General features: G+C 39.7%; 1 protein-coding gene across 5 annotated transcripts in view; it reads right to left on the minus strand.

Moving 5' to 3' along the window:
• Positions 1–19,660, minus strand: part of dync2h1 (dynein cytoplasmic 2 heavy chain 1) — a 117,885-nt gene extending 98,225 nt beyond the window's left edge. For 4 of the 5 annotated variants that reach the window (XM_084949963.1, XM_084949964.1, XM_084949961.1 and 1 more), the window contains exons 1-29: positions 19,534–19,660; positions 18,686–18,889; positions 17,807–17,980; positions 17,536–17,674; positions 17,197–17,315; positions 16,715–16,859; positions 16,195–16,340; positions 15,742–15,828; positions 14,956–15,090; positions 13,466–13,579; positions 13,252–13,363; positions 12,865–12,989; positions 11,221–11,396; positions 10,756–10,951; positions 9,554–9,649; positions 9,167–9,328; positions 8,926–9,024; positions 8,470–8,609; positions 7,950–8,178; positions 7,107–7,234; positions 6,492–6,607; positions 6,041–6,168; positions 5,611–5,760; positions 5,293–5,498; positions 4,929–5,084; positions 4,701–4,815; positions 3,281–3,451; positions 2,581–2,739; positions 47–120 (exon numbers count right to left, since the gene is read on the minus strand). In XM_084949963.1, coding sequence (XP_084806089.1) covers positions 47–120; positions 2,581–2,739; positions 3,281–3,451; positions 4,701–4,815; positions 4,929–5,084; positions 5,293–5,498; positions 5,611–5,760; positions 6,041–6,168; positions 6,492–6,607; positions 7,107–7,234; positions 7,950–8,178; positions 8,470–8,609; positions 8,926–9,024; positions 9,167–9,328; positions 9,554–9,649; positions 10,756–10,951; positions 11,221–11,396; positions 12,865–12,989; positions 13,252–13,363; positions 13,466–13,579; positions 14,956–15,090; positions 15,742–15,828; positions 16,195–16,340; positions 16,715–16,859; positions 17,197–17,315; positions 17,536–17,674; positions 17,807–17,980; positions 18,686–18,868 — 3,980 coding nt within the window. In that variant the 5' untranslated portion in view covers positions 18,869–18,889; positions 19,534–19,660. The remainder of the gene's footprint in view (positions 1–46; positions 121–2,580; positions 2,740–3,280; positions 3,452–4,700; positions 4,816–4,928; positions 5,085–5,292; positions 5,499–5,610; positions 5,761–6,040; positions 6,169–6,491; positions 6,608–7,106; positions 7,235–7,949; positions 8,179–8,469; positions 8,610–8,925; positions 9,025–9,166; positions 9,329–9,553; positions 9,650–10,755; positions 10,952–11,220; positions 11,397–12,864; positions 12,990–13,251; positions 13,364–13,465; positions 13,580–14,955; positions 15,091–15,741; positions 15,829–16,194; positions 16,341–16,714; positions 16,860–17,196; positions 17,316–17,535; positions 17,675–17,806; positions 17,981–18,685; positions 18,890–19,533) is intronic. The other variant, XM_084949962.1, reaches the window with a different exon arrangement.
• Positions 19,661–20,717: the final 1,057 nt, after the last annotated feature.

Here is a 20,717-nt window from a genome sequence, read left to right on the forward strand (position 1 = left end):
AAAAATTAAGCACTTAAAGTTTATTCATAGATTTAAAGACCTTGACCTGACCTTGTCCTGGAAGCTGCGGTAATAAGGGGAATCTTTCAGCGACTGCAGCAGACAGCGATTATCTCCCACCTAGATAGACAGAGAAATGGTGAAAACGTAATACCTAATACATAAGATGTCATTTAGGCATTTAGTGTCAACTATGTCTCCCTAACAATTGAGTCAAGTAAGCTCTTTTATTTGAACTGCCTGACATAACATTTCACTGATGTACTGAAACCAGGGCAACATTTACATGTAAATATGGACAGCAACATTTAAAGAAGCAAGTACTAATTATATAATGTTTTTTAAAAAAAACAATAACACTGTTTCACAATCAGACACAATGGGTTCTATCTTGGTAAGTCTCTACAAACCTTATGTATGGGTCATTCTAAAGCAGGGGTCTCAAACTTTCGGCCCGGGGGCCACTTGTGGCCCACGTCACTCCTACTTGCGGCCCGTATATTGACGTGAAGAAATGTAATGCAATTACATATTGAACTTTTTTTGTTAGGCATGATTTGTTTGTTGCTGAATGCAATGTTAAAATAAGTTCTTTAAAAAGCAAAAAATTATTTAACATGAAAACAATATGAGCAGAGAGTACAAACATGTTGAGGGATTGGCTGTGCTGGTTCAGTGAGAGAGTTATTTGTAAAGAAAACAATTTTCACTAGAAGTCAAAAACTAATGTGTACACTTATGTCTGCATTTTTATTTTGTTAAATACAAACAAAATTAGAGTAGAAGTGCTGCCACGCGTTTGATCAGAAAGACAGTAACAATTTTATTATTTGGTAGTTCAAAGTAGTAGCAGTTGAAAGGCCTCAGTTAAGAGTGAGGAAAAAACATTTGCAGATTTTTCTTGTTATACAATATTTGACATTTAAAGAAAACTAGCAAATCACTATATTTCTGGAAATATTTGTGGGTGTTTTTGTGTTTGTTTGTTTGTTTTTTGTATTACTTGAACACTAAAGTGGCCCTCCAATGAGATGACAGTGCCAGCAGTGGCCCACAGCCCATTTTGGTTTGAGACCCCTGTTCTAAAGAGTTCATTGGATTCAAGTGTGGCACTGATGCAACAAGCTTGTGAAATTTCTTCCCTTCTAAATATTTCACAATAAGTGGCATTACTACAAAGTGGAAGTTTTCCAGAAACCACTGAAACTCAGCCACAAAGTGTCAGAGCGCCAAGTGCTGAGGTGCATAGTCCGTAAAAGTCGCCCTCACTCTGTTGACTCAGTAAGTCGACCAGACCGCCTCTGGCATTAAGATCAGCACAAAAACTGAGTTTGCTGAGATGAGGTTTCCATAGCTGAGAAGCTCCTGTACTGTATGTGTAGGCAGTCTTGTACTTTTGTCCATATGTGGTATATTCAGGGCTCATGTTCAGATACATTTGTGTTCAAGAAGTATCTTAAACCACGTTAGCCTAAATCACTAAAAGCAATACTTTAGTACAAAAAAAGTGTTTAATTGCAGCAAATCCCTTTGTGGCTCTTTTTCTTATTCAATTTCCTCTGATAAATTAAACTAGAGGAAAGAAGCAGCAATCTTGTGCCACCCTATCCAAGGATATAATGAAGCTCAATTATATCTAGAGGCCATCGCAGATTTAATAGTCAACAATATAGAACATTTAAAACAATCCAATCTAGACAGGCAAAAGATTAACTACAGCAGGACACATGTAAAGCAAGATGAGGAATGAGCGCAGCAGATAACTGAAGCTGTTTTTCAAAAAGGGATGCAAGTGCCAAGATTTGCCTGTTTGTCCCTCTGGAGTCATTAAACAGAAAAATCTCATTAGCCACTTGAATGTTTAAAATGTCTAAAGTTTCCTATTTGGCCATCATTTCCATCTTAGCAAACAAGTGCTTCTCTAGTGAATTTCAACAAGTGGATACATTTCAGGGGTTTTAATCTCGATTTGTATTCTTTTTACTATAAGTAAGTAGCTAATTTCTAGCTTATTTCTCTGAACTATCTCAAGCACTGTGCTGCCCAGCAATTTCTTATAGGCTAACTGCACCTGATCTAACTACATTAGATCTCTGTGTTCAACCTTCTCCTAGTTTAGTCCACAATAAATGAACTGCAATTTATACAGTACCTTTTTACACTCGCATTTTTAATGTAACACCTGCAAACCTAGATGGAGGCATCAAATGGTACTGACGATTCAGGATCTTGCCTAAAGGCACTTAAATTTAGCGTAGCAGGAGCTGAGGATCGAAACATGGACCTTCTGAATAGCAGACAACCTGCTTTCAATTCTGGGTCACCATATACAACATGATTTTTGAGGGCCATAAAAGAGAACCAGACAACCAGGGAGGGGTGCAAGGTCCATCCAGGAGATGTGACTATTTTTCATAAAATGATTTATGGTCAACTCTAACCAATTAAAAAAAAACTCAATTTACTTTCCTAGTCAAACTTCAGAGATTCAGTGTGGCATTGTGAACCAAATCTGCATTTTATTTTTGTACACAACAGCTGAGTTGATGTCTTTTTTTTATGTGTGCTCCATATATCTACCTGGTTGACAATATCCTTCCAGTCCTTGATGAGGGTGAGAGTGCGCCCACTGCTGTCTGTGTACTCAGTGAGGGTGAAGGTAGCTACAGCTCCCCACAAATCCAGCTCCCTCAGAGCTTCTCTGATCGTCACCTCCGCCTGAGCACGACTGTTCAGATCCTGTATCAATGTGCACCACATGCACACACAAAAAACACACGCCTCTGCATCAGTCATATTGGGTTTTGCGTCTGGACCGCCCGTTTGCCTCATTACATTTCCAGCACATCACTGAAATCTGCCAACATGTCCAAACTTTTTCCAAAAAACCTGGAAGACTAACATTTCTCAGCTTCGAGTCGTGATGTACTGACTTTTTCACTTCCATTTCTGTGTTTGTGCGTGCACCGTGTGAGAGGTTGCTTTAATACCCTCAGGATTTCAAACAGGTTTGATTTTCTTGCGATTTTCTTGATCGGGAGCTAGTCGTGAGGTGTTAATCGCTTCTCGTTACCCCATGTATACTACATGTTGCACGACACATGATTAAGGCGAAACTCGGGCCAATCCAAATATACAAATGCAGGCCAAAGCAGCTTTATAGATATCAGTTACGATCTTTATCATGCCATTACTGAAAATTACTGAGTTCTGATTCCCTAAAGATTAGGGCGCTAAAAAAGACATTTATATACAATTTCAAAAGTGTGTTTGTACAGACCTTGAGCTCCATTGCTTTCTCTATAATGGTATTTGCCACAGCAAGAAGATCACTAAAGGTAAGTCTCTCTAAAGTCATCCCTCTTGGGAGGCCTAGTAAACGGAACATGTCCAACCAGTGGTCCTGAGACAGGTGGTCCCCACGTACATACTTCAGCACTGGAATCATGTTCTAGATATTGAGACGAAAAAGAAAAGGAAACAAAAACAAAAAACAAAACAAGATTTGTAATTAGATCACTTATAAAGTCAGATTAAAGATTTCCCTCACAGCCGTGTAGATTCAAATGAGACGTCACAGCCCCCGAGGGAACATCCCACCTTTGCTGGGATTCCCGCTCGGGGGTGGCATGGTGGTACGACAGGGCAGCACTTACTGTTCCCTTATTTCAATTCCACCATCAGGCCGGGGGCTTTCTGTGTGGAGTTTGCATGTTCACCCCTCATTTGCGTGGGTTCTCTCCGGGTACTCCGGCTTTCTCCCACAGTCCAAAGACATGCAGTTAGTGGGGATAGGTTAAATGGAAACTCTAAACTGCCCATAGGTGTGAATGTGAGTGGGAATGGTTGTCTCTGTCTATGTGTTAGTCCTGCAACAGACTGGCGACCTGTCCAGGGTGTACCCTGCCTCGAAAAGGAGAAACGAGGAGAAAGGATGGAACTGTGTACATTTTTAAGTCATGTCTGTGAAGGTTCTCAGTCATCCAGGTCATCGTAGTCAAAGGAGCTTGCAAAGAAAAGCTTCTGGACTTCTTTAAGTTACTTGAAGACGTTTCACCTCTCATCCGAGAAGCTTCTTCAGTTCTAAGGTCAAATGGTGGAGAGTCCCAGATATAAACCTAGTGGGAGTATCCCCCCACAGAGGGACAAAAGGACCCCCTGATGATCCTCTAATCGCCTGAGCCAAGGTGTGAAACTGGGTGTGGGTCCCAATCAGCCAGAGTTTCGGGTGTGTTCATTGTGAAACCTGGCCCCACCTTATCATGCGAATTCCTGAGGTCAGATGGCCCAGGATGTGAGTGGGCGTTAAGGCGTCTGGGAAGGGATCTCAAAACTGGATTATAGATGGCAGAGAGTTGGTGTCGTAAACCCCCGCCTCTGTTCAAAGATGGTCGCTCACAGTGGACATAGATGGCTTCTTTCACTCCTCTTTCAAACCATCTGTCCTCTCTGTCCAAAATGTGAACATTGGCATCCTCGAAAGAGTTTTATGTCATGTTTCCACTTAAACAAACTGTATATCAAAATGTAGCAGCTAATTGCTGTGACATTTTCTGAGTAAACTCCAACAAGAACCAGAATACGTTTCCTGGATATCTGATTCAGCCAAAGCATACACACATATTTCAGATAAGAAGACTTGAATTGAATACGAAAAGAAGACAGCGACATATTATTACTTGAACTGTACTAGTATATACCTTGTATTTGTCGACTTCCCCTTGTAGTTTAACAGACATCACAGTGGGTTGCTCTAGTTTTCTTAGTCTGTCTTGCCAGGTAAACAAAAACTCCTCAAATACATATGTTTTACTCCTGTAAATTAAAAGAAAAAACAAACACAATTACATGACTAAACACATAGTACTGATTAAAAAATACTCTACGTAAAAGTTAAGATATGAGCCCTAAACATGACCCCCCTCTACCTGAATGATATCCAGTCTTCCTGGGCCTTCTCTGAGAATCCTTGGTGCCACTCCTCATACAGACCCCACATCTGGCTGCATTCCTCCATGTCTCTTTTTGTCTCTTCGGCCACAGAGAAAGACGGAGTCTCCAGATTGAAATAGGCACAGTCTTCACTGAGGAGAGCACAGGAGAGTCAAACTTTTGGCCGTAATTGAACTAAATGTGATCTCTTTACACCAGATTTCGTCACAAACAAAGTCATACCTGAAAATGACCTTATACAAGTTTTTCATGTGGCACACGATAAAGGAAATAAAAATCCTAAATACTTTAAACATTCTAAATCTCTTAGTGAATAAACCTGAATGAAAATAAACGTACAGCAGCTTAGTGCGCACAAGCTCTAGCTCCTCAAACTCTTGCTGTTTGTCCCTGATTGTCTGAAGACATGCAAGCAGGGCAGCATGATCACCAGTCTCAAGCATCTCATCTTTAGGTTTTAGCTGGTCCCAGCGTGCCTTAAACCGCTCCAGATCTGCCCTGTAAACATCGATACGACTGGCCGCATAACTTCGCATCACCTCCACCTAAGAGAGTACCATGCATGAAAAAGAAGGAGTCATTCTGAGGAAATTAGGATCTGAAAAACCAATTGGAGCAATAAGCTGATCTCAGTGTGTCTGTATGAGTATATGTCACCTGGTCTTTGACCATTAGCTGGTGGCTCTCCATGACAAGCTCCAGTTTGTCCCACTTGGCCCTGAGTGAAGAGAGAGAGTCCAGCCCAGCTCCAGCCACCGCACGTAGCAAGCGGTTCTTCTCCTCAGCAAATTGGAACTGAGGTAGAATCTGTGTATAGACATGAAGCACAGTTTGTTTCAAATGACATGGTTAAATTTTAGACCGTTCCTTGTGGACTTATAGGACCAATGCTATAAATCAATCAGAAATATGACAAGACATACTGTAAAATGCATTAATGAAGACAAAGCTTTTATTTCTTTGACAGGGAGCAAAATGTTTTACTAGATGTATGAAAGTTAACCTTTAATTCTACACCCACAAACAAGGAAGGAAGAAATTTACAAAAAACCCTAACGAACTGGGTTTAGGAGTGCTTGTGTCTTACTTCAGGTTTGCAGGCAAGTATCTGGTTATATTTGGCACTAGCCGCACCAATTTCCTCCATACTCTCTGGTCGAGTGGACAAAGCCTCCATTGATTCTGTCACAAAAGTTTCTATTGCTTGTGTGTGGCCTGCAAGCAAGAAGGAAGAGAATATACTTTCAAACAAAGAAAACAGAAAAGGAAAGGGAAAGTGAGAGCAAAGGGGATATCTTAGAGCTGAAGAAATGGAAAACAAATTTTCAAGACATAGACACAAAATTGAGAAAGAGAAATAAAACACTGGTTTTTCATTGGTGAGAAAGACACCTTTAATAATAATAATACACTTAATGTCTTTTATATAAAAGCATTTATTGATGCAAACAAAGTGGGGGCTTGGCTAGAGTGTTTTCGTTCTGCCACAAACATTACATACTGGAAAAAACAAGGAAAATCAAGGTGTCTGTGTTTACCTTGTATAGATTTCCTAAGTGAGAGGAGCAGCATGTCAAACAGCCTCTGAATCAGGTCATCTATGGCGGCTTTTACAGGCTCACAGTTGACGGTGATACAGTCCACTTTCTCCTGACTGACAAAGAAAGGAGGCCAGTGACAGAAATGCAGTTGTTAAGTGTTACATTTGTGGTGTCAGTTCACTTTTAACTGCACAAACAGTACCCAATAAAGAAATATAATAAGTAAAACTATAAATGGATAAAGCAGGTCACTGACTCAGACAGTGAGACAAATTCTTAGTAGAGAACAGAACATAATGCCTTGGGCATTTCTGGAGTGCATCATTTTCTAAAAGTTATGAATCTGATGTGTGATCTTTGCTGGTATGATTAAACAAACCTTCCCAAGCTGTTACAGAGAAAAACACTTCAGAGGACTTGATTAACGATTAACTTGTAACAAACAAAATCACTTAAGATATCAAAACAATCTGTGAATGACCTAGTTATATAAACAGTATATAACAATACAGTCTATACACTTTTTGCAATGTTTACTATCCTTATGTGTAAGCATAAATATCATTTTCATTTCACCAGGTTTAATTACATTAGTTAATACGTGATGTGTACCTGGGTAAACGTTCTGACTCTTTTCCTTTGGCTTTCAGGGCCTTGAAATTTCTTTCCCAGTCCTGCACAGAACTCAAATGCTTCTCGATCAACTTCTCTAAATCAGTCTGTCCCAACACCACCCACTCCTGCACTCACGCACACACACACACGCACACAGGATCACAGTGAGGCGGGGTTCAGTGCATATTTCCTATTTTTAAAGGTGTCTGTGTTAAAGGTGACAGTAATGATATCATCCATCAAGACACAGATGACTAAATAAAAAGAGAAGTAAAGAGAAGATGAGATAAAAGAGAAGTCTGGTGCGGGCGGAGGGCTTCCCCCTGCAATTTATACATGCATGATCGCAGACTACAGGGAAAAGACAATAAACTGCCTTTACTGTTCTGTCATGGTAGTATGCAGGGGAACACAGCAGTGAAACAACAGAGCTTCAGTACAAAAAAAAAAAAGAGAACCATGACTGACCCAGGTTTCATTCTTTCAAAGACAGCAATACAGTTATTCCTCAGTGCAGTGCTTCAGTGAGAAACTTGTGACAAGTGTTTCATTATTTAAAATATACGTACATATATAAAATGGTACGCTGCTGAAAGAAACTAAAATCAAGTCAGAACCATGATGATGATAATACTAAATATTTAAGTGCTGAGCCAAATAACTGATCGGAAGTTATTAAATCTCGAGTCCGAATTTGACCAGCCTCAAATCCGGTCCAGGTGTCAAAGAGTTACACAACATGCAAATTTTCTTTTTTGTACATAAAACACTATACAGAGGCTCTCTTAAAGGAAAGTTAATAATAAATCACTCTCAGAGTAATTATAAAAGTCAAAACACCTTGAACTTGTGTTGTATAGCTTCCAGGCGACTAAAGAGGTCCTCAGCCTTGCTGAAAATTGTGAGGAACCCAGACGCATTCCTGTCAATCATGATGTTGAAGATGAGCTCCTCCCCCTGGGTGCTGACCCCTCGGAACTGGTTTGGGATCGAGATGAAACGCTTCATTTCTCTAAAATAGCGTGCACGCACCTCCTCAAATGGTGGCGAGAACTGTAAGCGGCCCTGCCTGTTAACAAGAACAGGATTAAAACGATTCCACGGTTTACTCTTAAATCCACATTAATCGATGATACCCTTTTAGAAGAAAGAGGAAGTGATAGAGAGGTAGAGAAAACTGTTGATATGACCAAGGGTGAGAAGTGAGAGGTGTGGGGAAAAGTCAGTAGTTGCTGTTATTGACAAGAGAAGTTGAAAATGCAGATGCAGAGAAAATGCAGAGGAGGGAAAAAAAGATGACAAGAGTTAGAGGGCAGAGAGAGAAAGCGAAACCTGGACAAGTGAAATTTTGGCCACTGACTTGAAAGTGAGATCAATGTGTATTTCTGGCAAGTTCTTGTTCAGTGCTTCCAGCCCAGTCTGATACTGGTGTTCAAGAGCTTTGTACAGCTGATGGTTCCAGTGCTGACGCCATGCCCGCATGTCATCAGACCTGAAGCCCTACAGACACAAACGCGCGCGCACACACACACACACACACACACACACACACACACACACACACACACACACACACACACTTTTTATTTCCTATACAAAAAATATTTTAACTATTTATCCAGAACGATTTATCCTGAAATAACAATGTCATGCTGAAAACATGGAGACATATTTACTTCCGTATTTTTATTTTTTTATTTACTATTATAGCCAAATCAATGCAACAATTTTTTTAAAATATTTTATGCACAAAATAAAAATCCTATTAGGCAAAACATCTGCGACACATTCCATCCAAGACATCTCCAGTCAATACCTGAGCCTCCAGAGTGGCAAAACCAGCACGGAGCTCCTGAAGACCATCCTTCCATCGCTGCTGATGTCTCAGTAGGTCAACATTCATCAGTGTCACGACCTAAAAAATGTACCCACAGATACGGAGAAGAACAAAGAGAATAGTAAGACTTTTGCTACTTATTCCAATTTGAATGGGGAAGTGTTGTTGCAAAGAACTGTACTAAAGGCCAAAAATTTAAATACTGTGTCTCTGCTAGCACCTTCCCAATGAAGTCAGTGTGCCATTTTCGTAACTTCCTGTTTTCGGTGGAGAGTTTTTCAGCAGCAGCCTGCAGCTTGCCAATGTAGACTTCTAACTCTTTGGGGTTGTCCCAGGTGATCTGCAGCTTACTTCCTGTTTTCTTTGACTGAGAACGAGGATTCTTACAAAGACAGGCAGACCGATTATCTCCAGGTCAAGACACAAAATCGATGCCAGGCAAATTTTCAAGGTGAACAAAGTTCCAAGGATCATGCATTTTTCTTTATATATATATATGTATTAGGTACTGGCAACTCATCAACTTTGACTCTTATAACATTACACATAGAAAAAAAAATAAATACAATTAGTATTATAAAACAATAATTTCAAAAGTGTGCTGTACCTTAATGACATGCTCAAAGGCCAGGGCAAGATTTAGCATCATAGGTCTCTGAGAGGGAATCATCTGCTGGTCAATGGTGTTGTAGAAATGAGCAACCTATGAAAACAGTAATATGTAACAATACGAGCATAAAAAAAGCAACAGATATACATACAGATATACACAGATATACTCTGGCTACTACATTAGGAATACATGCTCAACTGCTCTTTAACAAAAATATCTAATCAGCCAATCACATGGCACCAACTCAATGAATTTAGTCTAAGTCTGAATCTGAGTGTTTCAGAAACTGCTGATCTGCTGGGATTTTCCTTCACAACCATCTCTAGGGTTTACAGAGACTGGTCTAAAAAAGAGAAAACACCAGCAAGAAAACTAAAAAGGCCTTGTTGATGATAGCGGTCAGAGGAGAATGGTCAGACTAATTCCGGAAGACAACAGGAACTCAAATGACTATTTGTTACCACCAAGGTATGCAGAAGAGTATCTCTGAACACAAATCACACCAAACCTTATTGCTATATTGGGCTTTACTAACAGAAGAGCATTCTGCATGCCATTCCTGTCAGGTAGTAGCAGGAAATTAAAACTAAAATTCTCATGGGTTCAACAAGACTGGACAATAGAAGATTAGAAAAAGCATTCCCTGGTCTGATGAATCTCAATTTCTGCTGCAACATCCAGATGACAGAGTCAGTATTTGGTGTAAACAACATGAAAACATGGCTCTATCCTGCTTCATATCAGTGGTTCAGGCCGGTGGTGCTGGTGTAGTGATGTGATGGTCTGAAGGATATGTTCTTGCCACACTTAGGCCCCATATTAAATACTGATCATCATTTAAATGCCATAGCTGGTTCTGCCGGAGGTTTTTTCCTATTAAAAGGGAATTCTTCCTTCCCACTGTCACCAAAGTGCTTGCTCATTTGGGGTCACCTGATTGTTGTGGGGTGTTTTTTGTACCTTACAACATAAAGTGCCTTCAGGCAACTGCTGTTGTGATTTGGCACTTTATAAACTGTACTCAAATGGCCTCCACAATTACCAGATCTCAATCCAACAGAGCACCTTTTTTGGGCAATGGGCAAACTCAGGATGTAACTCAGGACTTCCTGCACGTAAAAAATGAAGTGGCAACTGAATGTATATAAATAAATTAGGAAAGAAAAAATATTGCATGTCTTAGCTTCTGCTCTCACCTGTTTTAGGACAATGGCTTGTCTGTAGAATTTATCTGCAGTATTAGCAGCCAGTTGTATCTTGGCTGGGATGGAAAAGCCCAGGGCAGAGAGCTGCCTGACCTCCCTGAGCAGACTGACTAGTCTGTCTGAGTACTGAATCTTGAGTCTGCCATCATCATGGTCCAGCTCCATCACACGGTTACTGGCCTGAAGACTATACAGGGTGTGAGAATAGAGAAGTGCAAAATGTAACATCCATTCAAGCCAATATTCGTTCCACTCTGGGTATTTTAAATGATTAAATAAAAAATACAAAAAAACAGCATACAATTGCAAAAGGATTTGATAACACTGTAGAATTGCATGCCTCTTTCAAACTTGTATATTAATGACCAACATACTCTTCTGTGATGCTTCAATTGAAGTTCTTCTTTACGCTGTCATTTCTAGGATTTTGTAACCTAAGGTCGAAATATTACAGACCTGATCCCTGACTTTGGGTCAGTCAGCTCAGAAAGTATATCTCTTGACCAGTCCTCAAACTGCTCTTGTTCATAGGCCCTCAGAATCTCCAGCAGGTCATCACAGAAATGCAGGAACCCTTTGAACCCAGAGAGATCTGAAAGCAGAGCTTCAGCTATGCGGACAGAGTCTTCCACCTATTGTAAGAATGAAAGACATGAAAATAAAATACATTTTCTTTTGACTGTCACAGAAATTATTTTGTATTTGACATATTAGAAACAAAAAAACCTGCAAATGTAACAGTTGTTTTATAGCACTGTACAAAAGTCTTGAGCACTCTACATTTATTTATATCTTGCTTTCAAGAATGAGACTGTCTCAAAATTTTTTAAAGTGGTCTTGAGCAATTGTTCTTCAGACTTTCTGAAGTTTTTCCAAAGTTTTTCTTTAAACATTAGCTGCTTTTTCACTCATTTTCAGTCCACTCCTTGTACCTGACCAGTTTTTTTTTTATGTTTTTAAGCTCCTAACACTGACCTATGACTTATTCCAGCATAAAAAGGGCACCTAGCTAAATATATAAGCCAGCATTGTGTCTACATATGGGAGAAAACTTTATTTGCTATCTTTGGGCATTTTGAGGAAACTGGGCAATTTGAGGACTTGAATATTTTAGGAAATTCAAGAAGTTGAGGCCTAAAATTATCTACAGCACATCAACAGTATCTGAAAGTCTTGTCTTTAACAAATACGAAAAAATCCAGCAAAGAGCTGACACAGGAACTGAGATATGCATCTGGACTATTAAATGACCCAAATGACTTCTGAAGGCTCATCAGAAACAGTTTCAGTGAAAGGGTGGCTGTCAAAAGGCCATTCTTAAGGAAGGGGAACAGGGAGAAACAGACGAAATATGCCTCATTACACAAAATTAGACTGAAAATCAGTGGAAGGTCTTATGGAGCAATTAATCCAAATTTGAAAATGCTGCTTCACATTGCTTTTCATTGTCATCAGTATGTAAGGAGGAGGCCAGGAGGTAGATACAGCAGTAAGTGTCTACAGTAATCTGTAAAAAAAAACAGTGGAGGCAGCATTTCATCCAGCGAGGTTGAAAATTTTGATTGAACTATGAATGCAGAAAAGTAAATGAACAAGAAATTGTTCATCATTAAAGCAAGATAGGGGGCAGGTATCAATAAGAATTTATTCTTCTTCCTGCTCCTTTTCATGCATGGAAACAGTGTTACTTTAATTGAAAGGAAGGTTGTGTATGGGAATGCATTACTGCTGTACCATGTGTGAAACAAAAAAAATAAAATAAATAAAATAAAATAAAATAAAAAGTAAGTGGTACATCACCAGCTTAAACACAGTACCTCATGTAAATCTTACATTTTGTTGGCATTTACAGTGTAGGGCCATAAAAGTTCCAGTAGCAATAATTTTTGACATTAATGTCGTGTCATAACAATAAAGTTGACCGAGAGTGTTTTTTTAATGTCAGGTAAATCTATGAGCTGCCACTGACAGCCTGGGTTGCTGTGGAGAAGCCTGGGTTTGGTGCTATTTGGCCAGTAAGGTAGGGTTAGGAGAGGTGTGCTCGCATGTTGGTGCCATACTCTACATCGCCATTCTGGCAGCTGTAAATAAACCAGTCACCTTGTGTAGGAGCTGCCGCACCCAAACTATTTTGTTGACCACCTCAGGGAGGTTTCGGCCAATAAGGGGGCCAGACTTGTCACCAGGACTTCCATGGCAGCGAGTCTCAAAGTCAGTTTTCAGACCTGAGAAAACCAACAGAGAAGAGGGTGGGTCAGAAATCAGAAGTGACAATTTATCACCACCTAGTTTCCCAAAAGAGGGAAGACATATTAGACATATTTTTTAACATATAACACTCAACTAATAACAGCATTCCTAGACACTTACCATACTGCTCTCAGGACATTCACTCTAACATCTATAGAATGTGTGTGTGTGTGTGTGTGTGTGTGTGTGTGTGTGTGTGTGTGTGTGTGTGTGTGTGTGTGTGTGTGTACTATGTACCCTTGTTGTCGTCTAGTAATCTCGCCAGTAGGGTCTCTCTCTCTGACTGCAGTTCTTTGCTGATGGTGGGACGTCTTATAAGCTCCTTATGTTTCAGAAATACCTGTAATAGCTGGGAAATAAATACACACTCAGGCAAATCCAGTAAGGTAACTCATCAGCGCACACCCACACAATATTTCACATTCTGAGCTGAAGTGTGATGTTTCACTACCTGTTGTGGGTTGTCCTGTACATCAGCTATATAGCTCTTCAGTCTGCCAGCAACCTCCTGCTCTGATGGAGCCATTAGACGCTCAAATTGAGCCACTGCTGCTCTCCAAAGAGGCTATAAAAACACAAAAAAAATCAGAGTAAGCACTGATCGCTATTATTAATCCTCTGCACTTCATGATCACTGATGATCATTCCTTCTCAATCTATCTATTCCTGTCTCTGTCATTTCCTTTGTCAGCTTCTCAAAGTACTCTTTGCTGCACATCCTTTCAAGCCAATCTAAAGAAAGCCCCTTTTATCTTCCTTAGCACCCAGCCTTACATACAATTCACTATAAGCTTTTTCATTTACCTGCCTACTATTCTTCTTCTTCTTGACAATCCCAATTTTTCTAGGATCTCTACTTCCTGCGGAAGCTGAGAAAAGCCCATCTCCCACCATCCATTCTCACCACCTTCTACAGAGGAACTATTGAGAGTGTCCTGAGCAGCTGCATCACTGTCTAGTATGATAACTGCACCAAATTGGATCGCAATACCCTACAACGGATAGTGGGAACAGCTGAAAAGATCATTGGAGCCTCTCTTCCCTCCATCACAGACACTTATCGTAACCGCTGCATCTGCAAAGCCACCGGCATTGTGGAGGACCCCACACACCCGTCACATACACTTTTCACCCTGCTGCCTTTTGGCAACAGGTACCGTAGCATTCAGGCCCTCACTGCCAGACTGCGAAACAGTTTCGTCAGACTCCTGAACACTCAGTGACTGGACTGACACACACACATACTTTCATACACATCACTACCAATCACTTATCTGCAGAATCTCATACACACACACACACGCACACCTTCATACACCAAGTGACTTTTTGCACAATACTTAATCTTTTGCACATTTCTATTGCACTGTTGTGTCTGCAGTGTTTTGTGTCTGTATCATCCTGTTCTGTTGGGTGTTGGACTGTCTTTGTTTTGGGTTTTTTTTTTTCAATTTATGCACATTGCACTTTATGTAATCCTCTGTTGATTGTCTGTTATATGTCATATGTAGCACCATGGTCTTGGAGGAACGTTGTCTCGTTTCACTGTGTATTGTACCACTGCACATGGCTGGAATGACAATAAAGCCACTTGACTTGACTTTTGTTGGACAACCTCTTTCTTTGAATACTTTCCTGTGCTTCCTCATTCCACCACCTAGTGTCTTTATCTTCCTTCATTGGTTCTGAACACACTAAATATCTTCCTGGAATTTGGTTTCTATCACCAGTTCAGCTGTACTTTCCCAGCCATCTGGTAGCACGTCTCTGCCACACAGAGCCTATTCAGTGGTAAATGTGGTTTAAACTGTGATTCTTCAGAAGTGATAAATACCAATGATTCACTTAAACTGCTACCACTCGGTCTACCACAATCAACAACAGTTGCATACAGATGACAGAAACAAGATACACAGACACATGAAGTTCTTTATATCTAACCTCTGTATAAGGGTTGTAATGCAAAGGGTTGAGCCCAGAGAATGGTTCGAAAACACGCACTACAGTCAGAGCCTGTTGCTTCGCTCCTGGTAGCAAACACAGCAGCTTCTCATGAACCACACGTAGAGTCACAACCTGGAAAACATAAACAGAAGAGTGTACAGTGTGCACATCAGTGTCCAATATCCATTCACAAGAGTCACAAGAGTCAACTATATGACTTGTGACTTCTTAGTGTAGAGTAACAAACATCCATGTTCCATCCATGGAAAACAGGGCAGATAAAATATAGTTGTCAGAAAAAAAGAAGAGGAAATAGGCATCTGTGTGTATGTGATAGTGGCTACATGTGTTTCAATTAATAAAACCTTTCTGAAATTAAAAACAAAAATAATCAAATACTCTATTTAATAACAGGTCTTCTTTATAAGAGACTGACAACTTATGAAATGGCCTGACTGTATTTTAACAAGAGCTCCAAAACAATTTTTTCTATTTATCTATTTATTTTAAGGGCCAATCTCTTTTACTGGCCTTATATTACACTTTTTTGTGTTCTGTTCTTCAGTAGAAAACATGCAAGGGAAAATTCCACTTAAATGTGACGTCTGAAAAAGTAGCAAGAAGGAAACTGATTATTAAAAGTGTGTCTGTAACTTTCATTTAATCGCTGTATTCAAAGCAAACAACAAAGAGGTTGTGCAAGAACAAGCAAAACAAAACAAAAATTCTGCCTGTTCTTGTTAAAGTAAACAAGAAGTGTTCTGGAACAGAGCCACAGTTTACTTCATTCAATCTGTTTGCGAGGCACTGCAGGGTTTCCGGGGAGTGTTTGTTTCCCTTCCAGGGGTGGGGGGCATGTCTCTTCCACACCTGAGGAAAAAATAACAAAAATGATTTAACAGGTTTCCGGGAATGAACACAAATCATCTTCATCTGGCTTTTAATTCACAAAATGAAGAAACAGTATCCGTCAAATTTTACACACTATTTCCAGCTTGAAGAAAATATATTTCTTACACCATACAGTACATTTGGAGAGTATTCACAGCGCTTCACTTGTTCCATATTTTGTCACGTTACATCATTATTTTAAACTTGATTAAGTTCAGTTTTCACCTGAAGATTTCACAGACAACACCCCATAATGACAAAGTGAAAATGTAGAACAAGTGAAGCCCTGTGAATATTTTCCAAATGCACTGTTATTTTGTCCTCATTTTCTGAAGCTTCCCATACCTGTCCAGTTAAATGCTCACAGGCTACAACCCACTGTTCACAGATGGCAAAACCCGTTCTCAGGTTCTCTCTCACTAATACAAATGGTTCCTCAAAGATTTTAAGACCACTCAGCTTCCTCTGGACAAATCTCCCCAGGGCCCCGCCTTGTACAGGTAGATATAAAGAAATGCAAAAAGAAGATTAAGAATACAGTTGCTACATGCATATGCATATTACAAAAAACCCCAACAATTTAAAAAAGATTTCACAGGCACATAACAGGTATATTTGGCAACATATTATCCAAAACCCAGAGGCCTCGATAGTACGTCACTGCAATCTAAAGCATGTAAGCATTTTATTTTTGGCATAAAGTACGTAATTGCAGTGCGTAGCAAGTACAAAAAAGGACATTTGTTTCAGTTCCCAAAATATGGCCAATTATTACTTTGTAATATAAGGAATAAGTAAGTACTGTCATTGGCAAATATTTTCTCTCATTTCCCTTTTTTGGTTTGTGTGTGTCTGAGAGTCCTACCGATGACATCCATGAGGCGGACCATGCGTGTCTCTGGGTAAGGGTCGTCATCAGTCTGCCTCCAAATGTCATCCAGAGCGTCCCTGCTCTGTTCCACCAGATCCATAACATCAGACATAGACAGGCTATCGAGACCATCGTATTCCTGGTGGCAACACAAAGAGACCAGTGATCATTTTTAGTTTCCTCCCGGTGTGTTAACAGCTATGTAATAGTAACAAATTACTGTTGAAAACAGCACTTATACAGTGCTAAGCTTTAAAGATTTTAAATGTCTAAATTTGTCATATTGTAAATAACATTGCTTTACCAGCTTATTTATAGAATTATTGCTTAGTACAGTAACATAATACAGTTCTCATCTCATAGTTTAATTACCTTCCCCCCTTTGTACAAAAACTATATTTAGCATCATATAAATGTATTCATTTTTATTTGTATTCATTTTTTAAATGAGTAAGTCTTGATACATGCATTCATACCTTTTGTATTGGTTTGAAGTGCTCAGTGAAATGTTGAGCTCTTTCTCTCAAACTACTCTTCTCTGCAGACTCTGAGAGATCTGCCCAGTACTGGAACTCATCGCTGGGAGTCAGGATGCCTGCAGAGTGTAAGAAATATGATGTACAATGTCTAAAAGTCATAACGTAATCAGTGATATACAAAATGATATACACATACTCGCAAGATGTTTTACCACTCATAATGCATATGATTAGATCGCTCCAAAATCCAACAATTTAAAAAACGATCATAACCATTCTGTAGACATTAACACCCTTTCTGCTAAAATATACTCTACAAACAATATGTGCGCATACCCACGACATCTTCCTCTGTGCGACCCTTCTTGGCAGAAGGTTGTGTCCCAGACTGGCGAACTACTGAACCCAGACCCAGCTCCAGCTCACTCAGGAGGCCAGCCAGTTTAGGGTCAAATGCAGAACGCCAACGCTCATCCTTGAGAGAACAAAAGGAAAGTTAAAAAAAAAACAAAAAGAAAAAAAACAACTTTCTTTCTTAGTCTAACTACAGATAAAGACTTTTCATGTAACATATCTGGAACCTCTCAATGCACAGGGACAGACTCACCTTTAGCAATACAGGTGCGAAAACCTGTCTGACAGCCTGATAGAGGGTGTTAATGGGAGACTCCAGCATAGATGAAACCAGAAGGCTGTGATGAAGGTTATCTTCCGTGATCACTGTGGGACGCAGCTTGAAGAACACCAGCACATTCTCTCTAGTCTCCCCCACAGCTTCAATCTGTGTCAAAGGATGGAGTTGGGGTTTTTTTTATTAAAAAGGCACTAAACTGTCAAGTCAACACATGGAAGGTAACTGTACAGAACGTCAAATAACATTTTGTTATTCGCCCCTCCAATTAGCACCTCTGTGTCAGAGACCACAGTTCAGAGCCAGAAAAAGGTGCCCACCCTAGGTTGCAAATTAGTTTCTGCCTCAAGTGGAGAAGTTCAAGTATATCGGATGTTGTTCACAAGTGAGGGGAGAGTGGAGCAGGACACTGACAGGCAGACTGGTGTGGTGTTGGCAGTGAGCAGACATTATACTGGTGGGCTGTGGTGAAGCGAGAGCTGAGCATGAAAGGAAAGCTGTTGCTTTACAGCTTTCCCTTTTATATAGGGACCAAAGTCTAATCAAACCATCTAGAGAGGGATGTCTAACATCTCTACTTCTGCTGTTTCTTTGATGAACACCCAGATAAGTTGGAGAAAGTGAATCATGTATAAAAAAAAAACCCAAATCAATTTCTTTGTTAAGTTGATATTTAGAGATATAAATATTAATTGCATTAATATATTTATTGATAATTCGTTTTTAAATATGGATTAGATTGAAAAATGTTATAGATTTAAACACTGCATCAGTTCAACAACTATCGATGTGTAATGTGACCCTTAAGACAAATAGTTTTGCATTTTAATAACTTTTTTTAAAAAGAAAACTTACCTTATTTGATAAGCGAAGGTCATTGTCAAGTCTGCTGACAGATAAGACAAATTCATTTCCATCATCTAAGAAGTTATTGAGCTCTGGGCTGTCAGTCAGTGATGATGATGGCTTTAATCCGTAGAAGTTTCCAGTTGTGGTCAGAATAAACTTCTTGCGGACATCATCTGAACCATGTGGCATCTTTCTGCTGGAACTAAAATACTGGCAGTGAGAAAGCAAAGACATCCAAATATAGGGATAAATAATTGTAAAGGAATACGTCTTTAAAGAGTAAACACAATTTTATTGCTTATCAAGCATAGATCTTGAGACTAAATAAAAAATAACAATAATTAAAAGTAACCATAACGAGCGGCTTTGGTATACATGGTTATTCAGGATAATCTCGCCTTTTTGCCGTTTTATCCAGCAAGAAATATGCCTTAATATCAAATACTATCAAACTAAAGACGTTAAATTTCTATTTGAACAGCCTACCGTTGGTAAACCCACGAAACCTTTTACATTCACTGGTTCAGTGTCCAGCTAGAGGTTATTGGGTAGTATTTAGAGTCGCTGAACTGACCCAGTGCTGACATCCCTGCTAAATTAGTAGCTGTTATCTCTGTGTTTGCGCTGAAACATCGTTAGCACATCAAACCACTAGCTTTTTTCGTTTTGTTTAAAATCAGAATTATGCCTGGAAAGCAGCAGTACCAGGTTGTGGCAAAGGAATGGCCACGGGCAGAGTAAACCATCAGCTAATAGCTAACACTAGCTTTGCCTGTGTACATTAAAGTGCAGTGCATCAGTTCGCTGGCTCACTTTCGGCGCACAGTCAAGCTACAGAATATCTGGTTTCGTACCGTTATGTCTCCAAAAGAAACCAAACTCCGAAAGCTTCTGAATGCTTAATCCATGGTTTGAAGTTTTAGCAAAATTGCCCCTCTCTGTCTGTAAGGGACTTCACCAATGCTAGTGTCGTTGCCAGGTAACAACGACGAGCTTTTGTATCACGTGACACAGCTATTCCTACGTAGTTTTTATGCGGCATTTACGTATGCGGCCACATTAAATTAGATGTTTGTTTTGCTTTGTTTTACCACATAGAAATGTTAGAATGCAATAGTATTTAATGCCTTGTTACTTTAATAGTAGAGTAGTATATGCTTGCGATTCGGCTACTGTTTCAACGGCGACATTCCGGAAGCTACGCAAGAAGATTTCGATTTTCAAAGTAAAAGATCACGATACAGTTTGTAAAACACTCGTAGTCTTATCGTGCAGCGAACTGAGCGAAACCTCGAGGGCAGCTTCAAAGACAACAAAGCAGTGTAGTCCAGGAGTTAGCTGGAGATTGCAAAGCTCTTGTTATAGCGGACGTCGTCACAGTAGAAAAAGTGTAGGTTTTATATTAGCATTAGGAAATGGTCAGGTAGCCTATTGTGAGCCAGTGTGAGTTGCAGAGGTAAGAAACCTTAAATAAGCATGCTTCTGTGTAAGAATAATGTTGCAAAGGATTCAAAACAATAATGACGCGTTTATTAATCTTATTTAGTAAAGAAAGTGGGACGTTGCAGACGTTAGGTGTATGCTGCCCCCCCCCCCCCCCTCCACGTTTGCTGTGTGCACTTTCATTTTAACACAATTTAATTTAAGAACAATGTAAGTAAGCTGTGTTAACTGAATCAGTATTGTTTTATCTAATGTGGCTAGCTTCTTCTTTAAGACAAAGGTTCCCTGCCAGACATAAATTACTCATCCTAGACTGACCATTTTCGGTCTTGGATAAGGAACTCATACTTGTAAACATGGCCAAAACCACTTCACAGATAGGGATTCCCTTCTGTAAGTAGTTTCGTTTCTTTCACTGACTCTGTGTTGATTCATTTGGCACACACTCTGCTCATATCGCGTTGCGCATTTACATCATGAATGAAGATATTGTTATATATGAAAGTAAATATGTTACAAAATTGCAACTTATCTTTAATGCTGAGAAGCTAGTAACACTGAAACACTGACAATCAAATCTGCGGTCACACATTTC

The sequence above is a fragment of the Perissodus microlepis genome, chromosome 14 (genome assembly GCF_051167445.1).
Source record: "Perissodus microlepis isolate ML-2025 ecotype Zambia chromosome 14, ASM5116744v1, whole genome shotgun sequence".
Lineage (NCBI taxonomy): Eukaryota > Metazoa > Chordata > Actinopteri > Cichliformes > Cichlidae > Perissodus > Perissodus microlepis.